This window comes from Sciurus vulgaris (assembly GCF_902686455.1).
Source record: "Sciurus vulgaris genome assembly, chromosome: 10".
NCBI classification, from domain to species: Eukaryota; Metazoa; Chordata; class Mammalia; order Rodentia; family Sciuridae; genus Sciurus; species Sciurus vulgaris.
This window is the reverse complement of record NC_136470.1, coordinates 103,068,383-103,086,631: the sequence shown is the minus strand read 5'-3', so window position 1 is coordinate 103,086,631 and position 18,249 is coordinate 103,068,383. Positions and strand designations below refer to the sequence as shown.

Sequence of the window (18,249 nt, the reverse complement as noted above, 5' to 3'; positions counted from 1 at the left end):
ACAAATATATTTATATATATTTGTTAAGCAATGCAGGAAAGACTTATTCTTAACTATTCAAGTATTACAGACTTTTTTGAAAGTCTATCTTTACAATACTGAATGTATTACTGAGAAACTATTACTTTCTAAATTAATTTTGTATTAGATTATTCCTACTGTATTGTTAGGTTTTAGACTTTTTAAAAGGAAATTACAGAACATATATAAATAATTTTTTTGCTAATTTTCAATATTTGTTTCATGTTTCATTTCACAGGATAATTTTGATAAAGTTTTAGAAAACATTTTTTTCAAAGTCAAAGGTTCCATCAGTTCCATTGCAGGTATTTTATCATCTTTTCTGTATATTCCATTCCTATGGAGATCGTGCACATAAAAGTGGTTAAAATAGACAATGTACATGTACTAATTTAAAAAAATTCTAGACTAATAGCTCTAACATCTTAATTCATATCAGAAATGAGTTTAAGAAATAGCAATACCCAGGCCCACTTCACCTTCAGACACTAAATCAGACAATCTCCAGGGAATATACATGCTGGAAAAGCCCCACAAGTGATTAACATATACAAACATTAGAAACTGTTATCTTAAACATTTCTTGGTGTTCTACATTTGAGAAGCAATTAAAAAGAAGCTCTTGAATATAATTTTCCATCTTTTAGGAGCCTTCGAGTTGCTACTGCTTATTTAGAAACACCATCAAGTAAAAGGAAGTCCTATTAAAATAAGAAATTTAAATTCTAAATTTTCACTTAGGTTTTGAATAATAATTGAAATTTAGTTATTAGATCAGTAACTTCTTGAGACCATTATATCATCTACTCTTCTGTCCTCTTCAGTCCCTGCCTTGTTTCAATCAAGAAAGGTGTGGTGTATTTAAGAAAGTAGGTAATTACCATATAAACACAGTAACTTTCCAGAACTAGGGTATTTAATTTCTAGAAGAATATAATAAACACTGGAGGTGAACATCCTCTGATTTGGATAAAAATATCTGGCTAGTATTTCAAATGCTGGAACAAATACTGAAATCAATATGTGAAGGTACAAATTAATAAGATAAACTCTGCCCTTAATTATCAATGGAAAAAGCCAGCCTCGATGTAACTAGCAGTAAATAAGCCAGAATGTTGAGTGTTACGGTAGCAGAAGGCAAGAAAGGAAATGCTGAGCAGTCAACAGGAATTGAATAGACAATTTAGAAAGGGCCCCTGCCCACCTGGATAGACAAACCAGGAGATAGCTGACGGGAGGAAGTAGCACACAGCTGATTCAGGAGTGAGCTAGAAAAAATGGAGAAGATATTAAATGCATAGGATACAGGAGTCAGAAATGTCCAGCACTGCATCCGCACCGACTTACCTGAAATAGTGCTCTACCAATGTCTGCTGAAGCACAGGCATAGGTAGCCAGCTTTATTACCCATTATCTTACACACCAACCCCAGTTGACTTCTGGAGAGCAGGGAGCAGACAGCTGGATTTGTAACATAATTAATTCCATACTTGTGACCCCTATTGACAGGACACCACACCAAGAAGTTGTTCCTGGACCAGACAAAGCTGGGCAGACTCTCAAATATTTGAGACATGAAATTCAGACCATCAAATAATGATATGTATGTACATGAAAAGAACTGGCTTCAAAGTCAGTGAAAGTTGAAATTATGAATAAGCAGACAAAGGCAATCTATAAAGGAAGAAATTAAGTTTCTTGGGGAGCCAAGAGACTGCTGTTTTTGACTTTGTAATCCATACCTGAGGGGGCACAACTGTGCTCCATTTCCTCCACTGGATGCCAGTGGTTTTGACAGTTGTGTCCTTGTATTAAATCCTCTTTTTCTTAAATGCGCTTTAAAGTTTCTATTCTTGCAGTCAGACAACCCTGAGTTGGACTCTTGATTTTGTATCCTTGGTGATTGAGAAGATGGTGATACCATCAACTGTGAAAGTAACTGGTAAGGAGCAGGTTTAGAGGAGAGAAGACAATCTGGGATGTGTATTTGACTGGTACTGAGATATACACGTGAAACAGTAGGAAATCAAGCCCAGGACTAGTTAAATCTAAAGATGTAGATGTTGCAGCTCTTTGTATGAAGCCAATAATAATTTATTGAAATGATTAAGGCAGCAGTGGGAGATGGTATGGGGAGAATAAAAACTGAGGACCAAACCTTGGGGGAAATGTATTTAAAGGAAGAGCAAAGACAGAAGAGGAAGTGAAAATAACAGAAAAATAGGAAGATGTTCAGAGTTGTACAAGTTTCTCAAAGAAAAGTGGACTTTATAGTGATCACAAGGTAGGACACAAAGACATCATTGGGTTAGGGAACTGAAAAATGATTATCCTTTGAGAAGGAAGCGGCAGTGTAACTGGGAGCAGGAGTTGTGGATACCATTTGAGAAGTAGACATTAAGAAACAGCGAATGAATAGTACTGTAGAAGTTTGAAAGTGACAACATGTAGGGTAAACAAAATTATTTTATCAGATGCTTAAAAAAAGCATATACTTTATTTCTTCCTTTTTGCTTTCAAGTTTGAAACGATGAATATAATATGATCTGTGACAATGTAATAGGCAATATTTAAGCGGGGTCTTTTTGCAGAAATAGCTACATCCCCAACACTTTTTACATTTATTTTTAATTTTATATTTTTATTTTGAGACAGTCTCTCACTAAGTTGCTGAGTCACTAGGATTACAGGTGTGTACCACTGTGCCTAGCTAAGCTGGGTTTTAAAGGATGACAGCTGCCTAGCTTGGTGGTGCGTGCCTGTAATCCCAGGGATGCTGGAGGCTAAACCAAGAGGATCCCAAGTTCAAGGTAAATCTCAGCAATTTAGTGAGATCTTAAGCAACTTAGCAAGATCCTGTCTCAAAATAAAAAGGACTGGAGATGTAGCTAAGAATCCCCAGTAGCAAACAAACAAACAAAAAAAATTGCTAAGAGGAAAATGGAAGAAAGTTATATAATATGGTTGCAGATTTATTCATTATAATTAAGACGTGCAGAGGAAATGGAGTTTTCTTAGAGAATTTATGTCCTTCTTAAGCCCTACTTATTGGTAAGTTCAGAGAAAATTAAGTTCTAGTCTTAGCCAGTTAAAAATTTACCATACTCTGATATAAAGGAGATATAAAATATAACAACTTAAGGCATCTAAAGTAATCCTTAATGTCTTAGGAAAATGCTGTCTTGTTTCTGCCATTTGTCTCTCAGATGATACCCAGATATATGGAGAGAGCTTACATGACAATGGCATTTGTGTGTGGATCTTTAGTTCTTCCATTCTCTGGGCCTCCTACTGGTCTCTGTTATAGTAAGCCGTGGCTTGTGAAAACATATGATCAGATCTTTCCTAACTTGGTCAGAGCCTGGTGGTTCTTGGCTGAACTGACCTCACCTCAGTTCTCTTGGGTGTGGAGAAATCTCAGAATTGTCACCTGCAATTCTGTCTCAAGCAGTCTAATGTAGGTCATCACACAGCAGACTCAGATTACCCCCCTACCTTGCTTCCCCTTCAGCTATCTTCTGAATCTCTCCTTCCAAGAATATGGGAACTTGTGGGTCCCTTCCATACCATACAGGAATAGACAGTAGCCTGAGAAAGCCAACTGTATTGCTAAGGACTACTTTAACATGGCTGTGTCTTAGCCTGAAAGGCCATATCTTTCCATAAGCCTGTAGACTCCTACTTCCAAGCATCTGGTGGAATACTTCAAAAAAATTTAAAATGGATTACTGCTACATTCAACAACATGAATTGCATATATATATATATATATATATGTAATATATACATAATATTGAACAAAAAGCCAGACGCAAAAAGATTATATTCTGTATGATTCCATTTACATAAAGGTCAAAAATAGGCAGAAAGTCTAGTATTAAAAATAGTATAGCAGTTGTCTATGAGGGGAGCACTGGAGGAACTAGCAGCACTGACTCATCTGGAAAGGGTATATATTTACATTTATTTGCTTCTACTTATGAAATTCTTAGTAACATCTATCTGTACTACCTAAGTAGGATATGTAGAATATTTTTTCAACTTCCAAACTTTGAAACCCCTTGAAATTCACTGGGAATTTGTCACCTGAAACCTTTCTGTCGCTTTGTAAACAACTTTCATTTAAGGTATCAGTGTGACCTTTATCTGTATCCTGTTTCACTACGTGGTTACATTTTCATTATAAAAAGAATTAGTACAGTTCCAATTTATTCAGGATTAAAAATTTTAGTCTTTATATTGTAAATTTTTAAAATTACACTACATAGTTGTTCACAATGACAGCTATACAAAGTTTTACACATTTCATAAAAGTAACATTCTAATTTATGAAATAGGCTATATATCCAATAAAAGTAATTACATGAAACTATTTTAGAGCTTTTTTTCAGAAATATTGACCTACTGAAACAAGAGCAAAACCTGCACTAGATGAAGGACTATTAGCATCTCTATGAGTTGGTGTCCAGTAATAATGCTTCTTAAGGCCATTGGAGACTTCCGCAAGATACACATGTCCATCCACTACATATGGCTCCACATCTGTATTGTCTGGTTTTAGACGGCCCATTTGAATTAAATCTGAATATGCCTAGGATTTTTAGGAAAAACTATCATTAGGAGTATAATATTTTCAATTTAAAATGCTGAAACAAATATAAATATTTGATTTGGCTATGCTGTTTTGTAGTTTTTAAAATTTTTTAAATTTTTTTCATACATTTATATAGAGTAATAATGTTGATCTCATTCTATAGTCCTTCCCATCCCCACCCCACCTCCACGCCCCTCTGCACAATTGAAGTTCTTCCTTCTTCCCTACGCAATCACGACTATGGATCATCATCTGCTTATCAGAGACTTTTGGCCTTTGATTTCTGGGGGACTGGCTTAATTCACTTAGCATGATATTCTCTAGATCCATCCATTTACCTGCAAATGCCATACTTTCATTCTTTAAGGCTAGGTAATATTCCATTATGGATATGTACCATTCATCTGTTGATGGGCATCTAGGTTGGTTCCATACTTTAGCTATTGAGAATTGAGCTGCTTAAAAACATTGATGTGGCTATGTCACTGTAGTATACTGATTTTTAAAACTTTTATTTATTCATTTCCATTAACTTTTTTAAAAAATTTATTTTTATTGTACACAAATGGGATACATATTGTTTCTCTGGTTGTACGTGAAGTACAGGCATACCATTTGTGTAGTCACACATTTACATAGGGTAATAGTATTTGATTCAGTCTGTTATTTTTTCCTTCCTCCTCACCCCTCCCACCCTTCTTTTCCCTCTATAGTCCCTTCCTTCCTCCATTCTTGCCTCCCTCCCACCCCCCACTATGTGTCATCATCCGCTTATCAGTGAGATCATTCTTCCTTTGGTTTTTTGGGATTGGCTTATCTCACTTAGCATGATATTCTCCAGTTTCATCCATTTGCCTGCAAATGCCATATTTTATTCTTTATGGCTGAGTAATATTCCATTGTATATATATATACCACAGTTTCTCTATCCATTCATCAATTGAAGGGCATCTAGGTTGGTTCCACAATCTGGCTATTGTGAATTGAGCAGTTACGAATATTGATGTGGCTGTATCTTTGTAGTATGCTGATTTTAAGTTCTTTGGGTATAGGCCAAGGAGTGGGATAGCTGGGTCAAATGGTGATTCCATTCCAAGTTTTCTAAGGAATCTCCACACTGCTTTCCAGAGTGGCTGCACTAATTTGCAACCCCACCAGCAATGTATGAGTGTACCTTTTTCCCCACATCCTCGCCAACACCTGTTGTTGCTTGTATTCTTGATAATCACCATTCTAATTGGGGTGAGATGGAATCTTAGTGTAGTTTTGATTTGCATTTCTCTTATTACTAGAGGTATTGAACATTTTTTCATATATTTGTTGATTGCTTATAGATCTTCTTCTGTGAAGTGTCCATTTCCTTAGCCCATTTGTTGATTGGATTATTTGTATTCTTGGTGTAGAGTTTTTTGAGTTCTTTATATATTCTGGAAATTAGTGCTCTATGAAGTATGAGTGCTCTGAAGTATGAGTGGCAAAGATTTTCTCCCACTCTGTAGGCTCCCTCTTCACATTACTGATAGTTTCCTTTGCTGAGAGAAAGCTATTTAGTTTGAATCTATCCCAGTTATTGATTCTTGTTTTTATTTCTTATGCTATGGGAGTCCCGTTAAGGAAGTCTGATCTTAAGCCAACAAGTTGAAGATTTGGACCTACTTTTTCTTCTATAAGATCTCTGGTCTCTGGTCTGATTCCAAGGTCCTTGATCCATTTTGAGTTGAGTTTTGTGCAGGGTGGGAGATAAGGGTTTAGTTTCATTCTGCTGCATATGGATTTCCAGTTTTCCCAGCACCATTTGTTGAAGAGGCTATCTTTTCTCCATTGCATATTTTTGGCACCTTTGTATAGAATGAGAAAATTGTATTTATTTGGGTTTGTGTCCATGTTCTCTATTCTGTAACACTGATCTACCTTCTATTTTGATACCAATACCATGCCGTTTTTCTTACTATTGCTTTGTAGTATAGTTGAAGTTCTGGTATTACGATACCCACTGCTTCACTCTTCCTGCTAAGGATTGCTTTAGCTATTCTGGGTTTCTTATTCTTTCAGATGAATTTCATGATTGCTTGCTCTATTTCTATGAGGTACGTCATTGGCATTTTAATTGGAATTGCATTGAATCTGTATAGCACTTTTGGTAGTATGGCCATTTTGACGATATTAATTCTGCCTATCCAAGAACATAGGAGATCTTTCCATTTTCTAAGGTTTTCTTTCATTTCTTTCTTTAGTGTTCTGTAGTTCTCATTGTTGAGGTCTTTCACATCTTTTGTTAGACTGATTCCCAAGTATTTTATTTTTTTTTTGAGGCTATTGTGAATGGGGTAGTTTTCCTAACTTCTCTTTGCAAAGATTCATCACTTATGTATAAAAATGCATTAGATTTATGAGCATTGCTCTTATATCCTGCTACTTTACTGAATTCACTTATGAGTTCTAAAAGTTTTCTGGTGGAATTTCCAGGTTCCTCTAACTATATAATCATGTCATCAGCAAATAGGGATAGTTGAGTTCTTTTCCTATTCGTATCCCTTTAATTTCTTTGGTCTGTCTAATTGCTCTGACTAGAGTTTCAAGGACAATGTTGAATAGAAGTGGTGAAAGGGGGCATCCCTGCCTTGTTCCAGTTTTTAGGGGGAATACTTTCAGTTTTTTACCATTTAGAATGATACTGGCCATGGCTTAGCATAGATGGCCTTTACAATGTTAAGGAATGTTTCCACTATCCCAATTTTTTCTAGTGTTTTGAGCATGAAGGGATGCTGTATTTTATCAAATGCTTTTTCTGCATCTATCAAAATAATCATGTGATTCTTGACTTTAAGTCTGTTGATATGGTGAATTACATTTATTGATTTCTGGATGTTGAACCAACCTTGCATCCCTGGGATAAAACCCACTTGATCATGGTGCACTATCTTTTTAATATGTTTTTGTATGCGATTTGCTGAAATTTTGTTGAGAAATTTTGCATTGATATTCATTAAGGATATTGGTCTGAAATTTTCTTTCCTCGATGTGTCTCTTGTCTGGTTTAGGTATCAGGGTGATACTGGCTTCATAGAATGAGTTTGGGAAGGTTCGCTCCTCTTCTATTTCATGGAATACTTTGAGAAGTATTGGAATGAGCTCTTCTTTAAAGATTTTGTATCCATTAACATTTTTTTGACTGATTTTTTTTTAAAAAATATTTCATACATGTATATAGGGTAATAATGTCTGTTTCACAATCTACCATATTTCACTAATCTGCAGTCCCATCAACAAAGTATGAGTGTAACTTTTTCCCCATATCCTCACTAACACTTATTATTGCTTATATTCTTGATAATTGTCATTCTGACTGGAGTGAGATGAAATCTTAGAGCAGCTTTGGTTTGCATGTCTCCAATTACTAGAGATGTTGAACATTTTTTCATATGTTTGTTGATCGATTATATTTCTTCTATGAAATGTCTATTCAGTTCCTTAGCCCATTTTTTGATTGCTGGGAAATAAGATTGTTTTGGTCTGGACTGTCATACAGAGAGAATGTGTATTTTTGAGAAGAAGCATAGATTGTACTTTTGAAGGTTTTTCTTGTTTTAAACTAACCAAAAATGATATAATCATTACTAAAGAAAAATATCTATAAAAAGGCTGGCAGAAAAAATAAAGACAAATTCAGCCTCAGAACACTTGGTGTCTGTGTGTGCTGTTTCTCCACCGCACCGACACCTTCCATCCACCTAGACCCCCAACCCCTGCTAGGGCTGGACCCTGGCAGTGGAGTTTTGATTTGCATTTCTCTAACTGCTAGAGATTTGAACATTTTTTTCATATATTCATTGATTGATTGTATTTCTTCTGTGAAGTATCTGTTCAGTTCCTTAGCCAATTTATTGATTGCGTTGTTTTTTTGGTGTTAAGTTTTTTTAGTTCTTTATATATCCTGAAGATTAATGCTCTATATGAGGTGCGTGTGGTAAAGATTTTTTCCCATTCTGTAGGCTCTTTTTTCACATTATTGATTGTTTCCTTTGCTGAGAAGAAGCTGTTTAGTTTAATGTCATCCCATTTATTGATTCTTGAGTTTTCTTCTTGTGCTTTAGGAGTCTTGTTAAGGAAGTCAGGTCCTAAGCTGACATGATGAAGATTTGGGCCTTCTTTTTCTTCTATTAGGCATAGGGTCTCTGTTCTAGTGCCTAGGTCTTTGATCCACTTTGAATTGATTTTTGTGCAGGGTGAGAGATAGAGGTTTAATTTCATTCTGCCAGATATGGATTTCCAGTTTTCCCAGCACCATTTATTGAAGAGGCTATCTTTTCTCCAACATTTGTTTTTGGCACCTTTGTCTAGTATGAGATAACTGTATTTATATGGGTTTGTCTCTGTGTCTTCTATTCTGTACCATTGGTCTATGTATGTGTTTTGGAGCCAATACCATGCTGTTTTTGTTACTATTACTTTGTAGTATAATTTAGGGTCTGATATTGTGATGCTTCCTGCTTCATTTTTCTTGCTAAGGACTGCTTTGGCTATTCTGGGTCTCTTACTCTTCCCAGTGAATTTTGTGATTGCTATTTCTAGTTCTAGGAAGAATGTCATTGTGATTTTAATAGAAACTGCATTAAATCCATATAAAGCTTTTGTTAGTGTGGCCATTTTAACAATGTTAATGATTTCTGTCCAAGAACAAGGCAGATTTTTCCATCTTCTAAGGTCTTCTTCAATTTCTTTCTTTAGTTTTCTATAGTTCTCATTGTAGAGGTCTTTAACTTCTTTTTTTAGATTGATACCCACATTTTTTTTTTTTTTGAGACTATTGTGAATGGGGTAGTTTTCCTAATTTCTCTTTCAGTGGATTTGTCACTTACGTATAGAAATGCATTGTATTTATGGATATTGATTTTATATTCTGCTCCTTTGCTGAATTCATCTATTAGTTCTAGAACATTTCTAACATCTCTGGTGGAATTTTTGGATCTTCTAAATACAGAATCATGTCATCAGCAAATAGTGATAGTTTGAGTTCTTCTTTTTCTATTTGTATCCCTTTATTTCTTCTGCCTAATTGCTCTGGCTAAAGTTTCAAGGACGATGTTAAATAAAAGTGGTAAAAGAGGGCATCCCTGTCTTGTTGCAGTTTTTAGAGGGAATGCTTTCAATTTTTCTCCATTTAGAATGGAGAAAATTTAGAATTTAGAATGATGTTGGCTTTGGGCTTAGCATAGATAGCTTTTATATTGTTCAAGTATTTTCCATAGTACTATCCCTAGTTTTTCTAGTGTTTTGAACAAGAAGGGGTGCTGTATTTTGTCAAATGCTTTTTCTGCATCTATTGATATGATTATATGAATCTTGGCTTTAAGTCTACGTTTATTGATTCTGTTTGTTGAATCAACCTTGCATCCCTTGTTTCATAGTTTCAAAAAATATTCTAACATTGTTGAATTTTAATATTTTCCAGGTATTTTTTTATTAATTTAATTACAATGAAATTATAATATTACAAAAATTATTTCTAAGTTTTTAAAGTATTAGGCATGTTTTATCATTTTGTGACTCTTCAATTCCTTATACTAAATGGACCAAAGGTTTCATGGTCAAATTTAAGTCTCACAGTTGTTCTTACAAGGTGATGGTACACTAAATGGAGGGTTGTTTTGGATGCTCTGAAAAATCTGATAATAGCTGAAGACCCATTCCTCTGAAAAAATAATGGAACTCCAGATTTGGACATTCGGTTTTTTGGAGTTCATGAATCCCCTGAAGCTAACACAGATTTAGGATGAGAAAGAATTCCACAGTATTAGATGCTGGCCTATTAATTATTTCTTTATTGTAGAATTTTCTTTGCATATCTTTTGGATCCTTCATTTCTATGTAAGGGTGTCATACAAACATGGTGAATTGGTTTGTCAATAAGGTTGCCATTACAGAAAGAGGCAGAAATTTAGACATGAAGAGATTTAGCTAGGCCAGGCCCAATGGCACACTCCTGTAATACCAGCTATTCAGGAGGCTAAGGCAGGAGGATGGCAAGTTCAAAGCCAGCCTGGGCAACTTAGCAAGACCCTGTCTCAAAACAAAATTTTTGAAAGGAATTTGAATGTGGTGGTGCATACCCGTAATCCCAGCAATGTGGGAGACTGAGGTAGGAGGATCACAAGTTGGAGGCCACTCTTAGCAACTTTGAAACCTTCAGCAATTTTGTGAGGCCCATTCTCAAAATAAAAACAAAAAGGACTGAGATTGTAGTTCAGTGGTAAAATGCCCCTGGGTTCAGTCTCCAGTACCAAAAAGAAAAAAAAAAAAAAGGTGCTGGGGATGTTGTTCAGTTCAGTGGTGGAGTACCTGCCTAGCATGCCGAGGTCCTGTGTTTGATTACCAGCACCATCAAAATTAAGAACAAAGATTTATAGGTTTAGTTTGCTTTCCATATTGAGCTCATCATTATCGGGGGTCCAAAATCAACTTACCTACCTTCTAGTTTATAGAACTACTCAAGGACTTTGATGTTTTTTGAAATTTTTGAGTGTTTTTAGACAGAAATATATATTTTAGTACCCTGTAAATAGCGGAGTTTTGGTTAGTTCTTTTGCAAATTTTGAGAATTTTATCTTCTTTTTCCCCCAGTAACTCCTTATTGTTTATTCTCCTCTTAGAAAGACACTTGGAACAAATAAATATAAAATGGTATATATCATACTTAGCAATAGGCAAATACACATTTTCTTAGTATTCCCCACAGGAGTACCCTAATGAAATTTTCAGCAGCATACTCATCCTACCCGTCCCACCTTGTAAAAAAAAGGTCAATTCTTTTAATTTTCCACATTTTTTTGGCAGGGTGGGGAGGGTTGCCAGGGATTGAACCCAGGGGCACTTAACCACTGAGCCATCCCCAGCCCTTTTTATATTTTATTTTGAGACAGGGTTGCACTAAGTTGCTTGAAGCCTCACTAAGTCGCTGAGGCTGGCTTTGAACTTGCAATCCTCCTGCCTCAGCCTCCTGAGCCACTGGAATTACAGGGTGTGTCATGGCACCTGACTCCAGGATTATTAAAAATGGATTCTCAAATTAAGTAATCTAAGTCTACTAAGGGATCAAAATATCTAAATCAACAAGTTTAACTATATATGCAAGTGGCTGTATACACACAATGTATAACATTATGTTGCCCAGAAACTCCAACTAACAATTATTTTTAATAAGGTTTTCATTTCTTATAATTTGCATAAATAGATTCTGTTCTGTTCAAATCTGCATGGCAAATAAAACAAAGTTGAGTGCAGTGTGTGTGTGTGTGTGTGTGTGTGTGTGTGTGTGTGTGTGGTATATACACTCCTAAGAGAAAACATTAAATACAGATATATTTAGTATACACTGAACAACAAAATTTTGATTTCCCATACTTTGGAGGTAATGCAGAAGGAAGACAAATACCAAAGCTATGTGTGACCAAATTTACCCTGCCTGTTTGGACCACCATAATAGACCAAAGTGTGAGCAATGATTAATATCCAGATGTGTTTTTTCACTAAAATTTATCTTCAGGCTAATACCTGGACAGCTTTGCTAATTCTTTTAATTAGATATTCTTATTTAATGGCTTTTCCATCAGGTGGAAGTATGTACAACAGTTATTTTAAGTTAGAACAAAAGGGGAGATTTCTCCCCACCCTTTAAAAACTTATTTTTAAAAAAATCTGTCTCCAATAGTTCATTCCTTGATGCTTATATAATTTTCTGCTTTATGAAGACAAGCTATAAAGAAAGTAAAATTTTTAAAGGGTCATCATCAAAATAACCAAATAGATTTGAAATTTATCTTTGGAATTTCTGTAATACCTAATCCCATGCTGAAAAGTACCTAAAAATGGAGAAAAGACAGCTGTGACTTCCTAGGTAAACCACATTTATATATTTCTATGTAACTAATAGCTTCAATTCCCCAAAACACTATAGAATTTTTCAGTTCTATATCTAAAACTTGCTTTAAATCTCAAAAGTGATTTAAAATTCAGAGACAATTTTTTAGACAGTAGTATATATTTTAATATCCTGTTAGTGGAGGAATTCTGGTTAATCCTTTTGGAAGTTTTGGGAATTTTAACTAATACTTTTTTCTTCATTCTTTCCAATCCAAAATAAACTATTTGTTACTATACTTTTTGTTTGCTTTAAAAGTACCAGTGCCTCTCAGTATAAATAGGAGCAACATACATTTTGACAGCTTGTCATAATCTCTCCAACTCCTTATCTTGTGATAAATTGTTAATCAGACTGGAAATTTTGCTACATCAAATCAACAACTGTGATTTTTTTTTTAACATGGAGGAACTGGAACTGTGTAACTCAGCAGTATTTAATAGTATATGGTATTTGATATCTTTTGTTATTTCAACCACCAAACTTTTTAGTATCTTACTTTTAGGACTTAATGTTAAAAATCATCAAAATTGTAGTGTCTCATTATACTTTGTAACCATTTCTAAGGCACATGTAAATAATATATGATGTTATAGAGAAGTTCCCGAAAAAGCCTTCATTAAAGAAAAAACTTACCTCACATGTGGCCTCATCAAATTTGTTTCCCCAAATGTAGATATTAGATAATGTGGGATTTGTTTTCATTGACTGAGAAAGTGCCACAAGTCCTTCTCCCTCTATACTGTTGCTGACTACTGACAATCTGTAAACAAAAGGCAGTAATGCTTAGAAACCAGTAGTTCAACAAAGAAAAAATGTGTAAATTAGTAACAGCATTTACTACAGCCATTTCATGTGTAAAACCTCAGGATTACTCTTTAATGTGTTTTAATGAACAAAATATTGACCATATAATTTCTAAAGTTCAAGAAACTTAAATTTTATCATTATATGCTCCATGTAACCCGGAAAGCTGCCTACATTTTAAAAGTAGCCTTTGCTTTATCTTATTCAGTATATGTTTGGGTAGATTACAGATATATATCTGGATCACACTGAATGTTTCTGATTTTTTTAATATAATTCAGGGTACGTAATATAATCAGTAAGAATTCTCTCATTAATTTTAACAAGGCATTACTTTTGAAAATTAGAAATTAAATATTTACTGTAACTTGAGAGATTTAGAAACTGAATCTTCACATTTTATCATAATCTTAAGATTTAAGTAGTTTGAGGTTAGTATTGTAAAAATATTTACTGTGATTAAATATAAAATCATACTAACATTTTAAGACTTCTGTTGTGTGAAGTAAGAGTTTCACTGAGACAGTTTACTCCTGCATTTTCTATTCTGTTAAAAGAAAGATCTAAAACTTCCAGGGTGGTATTGCTTTTCAGTACATCAGCCAAATACTCCATTCCATCACGAGTTATTTTATTGCTGGGAAAGGAAAAATATTTAGTAATATTTGAAAATACAAAGGACTACTTTGTTATTTATAGTAGTAAGATGCTTGAAAACATATAATAAACAGTACTTTCTATTTTAGCTTACTTGATTTCCAAGAAAGTTAACAAATTTATAAAATGCTGTTCCATTTCTGATTAACATAACTAAATTATTCATTCAAGATATGAGATTATAAGAGACATAATAACAATATTATCTAAATTAATAAATATTAAGGCTTAGGATAAAAGGTTGACAACAATGGTTACTTTTCCTAATCACTGGAAATAGTGTCTAACAAAATATCTCATGTACTATGACAATTTTTGAATTAGTAACATGTAAATGATCACTTACCAGCTGATATCAAGGTAACGCAGGCTTTGGTTCAGATACAGTGCATCGCATAACTTTTGCATACCACAATTTTTTATACCATGCTTACATATGTGTAGTTCAACAAGCCAGTGATTTTCTTTTAACATGTGGCCTAGGTGAACAGTGGACTCCTCCTAAAAATAAATAAAATCTTGTTTCTAAAAGACAAATTTGAAGCAATGCATGAATGCATGTTTATTCCAAACACATACTGTTATTTAAATTAGCTTCTTAGAAATATATATGTTTTGGCTTTTTTGCAATATAGTGGGGATTGCACTCAGGGCCTTATGCACACTGGACAAGTTCTCTACCACTGAGCTACATCCCCAGCCCTTTTTAGTTTGAGAGTCCCCCTTGATAAGTTAATCAGGCAGACCCTGAACTTGTTATGATCTTCCTGGTTTAGCCACCATAGTTAGGATAATTGACCAAGCACCACTATGCCAGAAATGAGATAGATTATATTGTTTAAGACTATTAGTTTACTCAAAGTTGTATTTGGCCTTTAAAAAATCATCTTTGCCTCAAATCGTATCTTTTACTTTATTTATTTATTTTTGCCATACTAGAGGTTGAACCCAGGGGCATTCTATCACTGCCCTACATCCTTCCCCCCTTTTTTAAATTTTTCTTTTGAGACAGGGTCTTACTAAGTTGCCAAGGGTCTTGCTAGCCTCAAACTTGGTTTCTTGTTTGTTTTTTTTGTTTTGGTATCAGGGATTGAACTCGAACACTGGGCCACATCCCCAGTCCTATTTTGTAATTTATTTAGAGACGGGGGTCTCATTGAGTTGCTTAGTGCCTCACTTTTACTGAGGGCTGGCTTTGAACTCGAGATCCTCCTGCCTCAGGATCCTGAGCTGCTTGGATTACAGGCATGTGCCACTGCACCCTAGCCTCAAACGTAATCCCCCTGCCTCAGCCTCCTAAATAGCTGGGATTACAGGTTGTGTCACAGTTCCTGGCTTGTACCCTTTTAGAAATAGGTAGCAGGCACTTTCAAGATGCAATGAGTAAAGATGTAGAAGAAGATGGATAGTTTGGTTTACAAAATCAATAATCAGTCATTTCAAGAGGGAAAAAATAAATAAAAACAATTGGTTAATCCTGTATTAAGCATGTAAACTCCCTTTCTGCTGGCTCTGAAATGTTCTTGTATCCTCTGTATTTTCCTGAACTTTGCCCCTGATTTCTACTCTCTTTTTACTAATAGTGTTGTTGATTAAACCCAAGGGTGCTCTAGTACTAAACTATACCTGAAGCCTTTTTTGTTTGTTTTTTAAATATATTTTTATTTGTTCTAATTAGTTATACATGACAGTAGAATGCATGTTGACACATCATACATAAATGGAGTATAAACTTCTCATTCATCTGGTTGTCTATGATGTAGAGTTACACAGGTCATGTAATCATTGCATAGGGTAATAATGTCTGATTCATTCTATTGTTCCTAACCCACTACCCCCTCTCTTCCCTTCACTCCCCTCTGTCTAGTTCAAAATACCTCTATTATCCCCCACCCCCTTATTGTGAATTAGCAGTCACATATCAGAGAAACCATTCAGCCTTTGGTTCTTTGGGATTGGTTTATTTCACTTACCATAATATTCTCCCATTCCATTCATTTACCAGGAAATACTATTATTTCATTCTTCTTTATGACTAATATTTCATTGTGTATATACACCACAGTTTCTTTATCCATTCATCTGTTGAAGGGCATCTAGGTTGGTTCCATAGTTTAGCTATTGTGAATTGAGCTGCTATGAACATTGATGTGGCTGCATCACTACAGTATGCTGATTTTAAGTCCTTTGGGTATAAACTGAGGAGGGAGATGACTGGGTCACATGGTGGTTCCATTCCAAGTTTTCCGAGGAATCTCCACACTGCTTTCCAAAGTGGTTGTATGAATTTGCAGTCCCACCAGCAGTGTATTAGTGTACCTCTTCCCCCACATCCTCACCAACATTTACTGTATCTTGTATTTATGACTGCCATTCTGCCTGAAGTGAGATGGAATCTTGCCGCATCTATTTCCTGCCACTCGGACACTTGACATGGTCTGTTGGAGTAGAGAATCTGACACTTGACAAGGTTTGTTGGAATAAAGGACTCAACACTTGACACGGTTCTGTTGATCGTCCTCCCTCTTGGGGGCCATAGGCGTGGCATGTCTCCATGTGTAGTTGCTTTTTAATATTAATAATCAATATATCATTTAGAAACTTATTGGAAAAACATTGGGAAGGTTTTACTGTATTGGGACACAAAATAGTGCACAATAAAAATTTGGCAGTAGTACATAGATAAAATATATGAAAGTAAACAATTACAGCTGTGTTCACGTTAAAAGGAGCTTTAGTATAATAATAGATGGATAAAGAGACATTCCTCTGAGCTTGGATGCGGTGTTTAGCCTTTGTTGCTTTCTTAGTTTCAATAGTTGATTCTAGAGATACTTTACATAATAAAAACATTTAGGTTAGTCATAAAAGTTGTGCTTTTCCTATGTTTAGTCTAATTCTTTGAAAATCAGAATAAGATTGTACTCTGCCATTATATGAAATTAGAATAGACTAAATATTAATTATAAGTTGATTTCTTTGCCCTTTAATAATAGTAAAAACTTTCCACTGTTAAACAATGGAGTTCAAGGTGGGGGTGGTTTCTCAGAAAATCTAGTGATGTGTTTGTTCTGAAGGTTGAAAGGCTGGCAGATCATGGTGCCCTCAGTTTAGCTGGGAGACAAGGTTGTTTTAGTTTAGCTGGGAGAAGAGGTTTTTTTAATCTAGCTGGGAAATAAGATTGTTTTGGTCTGGACTGTCATACAGAGAGAATGTGTACTTTGAGAAGAAGCATAGATTGTACTTTTGAAGGTTTTTCTTGTTTTAAACTAACCAAAAATGATATAATCATTACTAAAGAAAAATATCTATAAAAAGGCTGGCAGAAAAAATAAAGACAAATTCAGCCTCAGAACACTTGGTGTCTGTGTGTGCTATTTCTCCACCGCACCGACACCTTCCATCCACCTAGGACCCCCAACCCCTGCTAGGGCTGGACCCTGGCAGTGGAGTTTTGATTTGCTAGAGATTTAAACATTTTTTTCATATATTCGTTGATTGATTGTATTTCTTCTGTGAAGTATCTATTCAGTTCCTTAGCCAATTTATTGATTGCATTATTTGTTTTTTTGGTGTTAAGTTTTTTTAGTTCTTTATATATCCTGAAGATTAATGCTCTATATGAGGTGCGTGTGGTAAAGATTTTTTCCCATTCTGTAGGCTCTTTTTTCACATTATTGATTGTTTGCTGAGAAGAAGCTGTTTAGTTTAATGTCATCCCATTTATTGATTCTTGAGTTTTCTTCTTGTGCTTTAGGAGTCTTGTTAAGGAAGTCAGGTCCTAAGCTGACATGATGAAGATTTGGGCCTTCTTTTTCTTCTATTAGGCATAGGGTCTCTGTTCTAGTGCCTAGGTCTTTGATCCACTTTGAATTGATTTTTGAGCAGGGTGAGAGATAGAGGTTTAATTTCATTCTGCCAGATATGGATTTCCAGTTTTCCCAGCACCATTTATTGAAGAGGCTATCTTTTCTCCAACATTTGTTTTTGGCACCTTTGTCTAGTATGAGATAACTGTATTTATATGGGTTTGTCTCTGTGTCTTCTATTCTGTACCATTGGTCTATGTATGTGTTTTGGAGCCAATACCATGCTGTTTTTGTTACTATTACTCTGTAGTATAATTTAGGGTCTGGTATTGTGATGCTTCCTGCTTCATTTTTCTTGCTAAGGACTGTTTTGGCTATTCTGGGTCTCTTACTCTTCCCAGTGAATTTTGTGATTGCTATTTCTAGTTCTAGGAAGAATGTCA

The 18,249-nt window shown here is 35.0% G+C and overlaps 1 protein-coding gene across 1 annotated transcript in view; it reads right to left on the bottom strand.

Annotated features, from left to right (window-relative positions):
• Positions 1-4,366: 4,366 nt before the first annotated feature.
• LRRC31 (leucine rich repeat containing 31) overlaps positions 4,367-18,249 on the bottom strand; it is an 80,616-nt gene continuing 66,733 nt past the window's right edge. Inside the window, exons 15-18 of the mRNA XM_079155778.1 lie at positions 14,344-14,498; positions 13,822-13,977; positions 13,170-13,296; positions 4,367-4,612 (exon numbers count right to left, since the gene is read on the bottom strand). Coding sequence (XP_079011904.1) covers positions 4,409-4,612; positions 13,170-13,296; positions 13,822-13,977; positions 14,344-14,498 — 642 coding nt within the window. The 3' untranslated portion in view covers positions 4,367-4,408. The remainder of the gene's footprint in view (positions 4,613-13,169; positions 13,297-13,821; positions 13,978-14,343; positions 14,499-18,249) is intronic.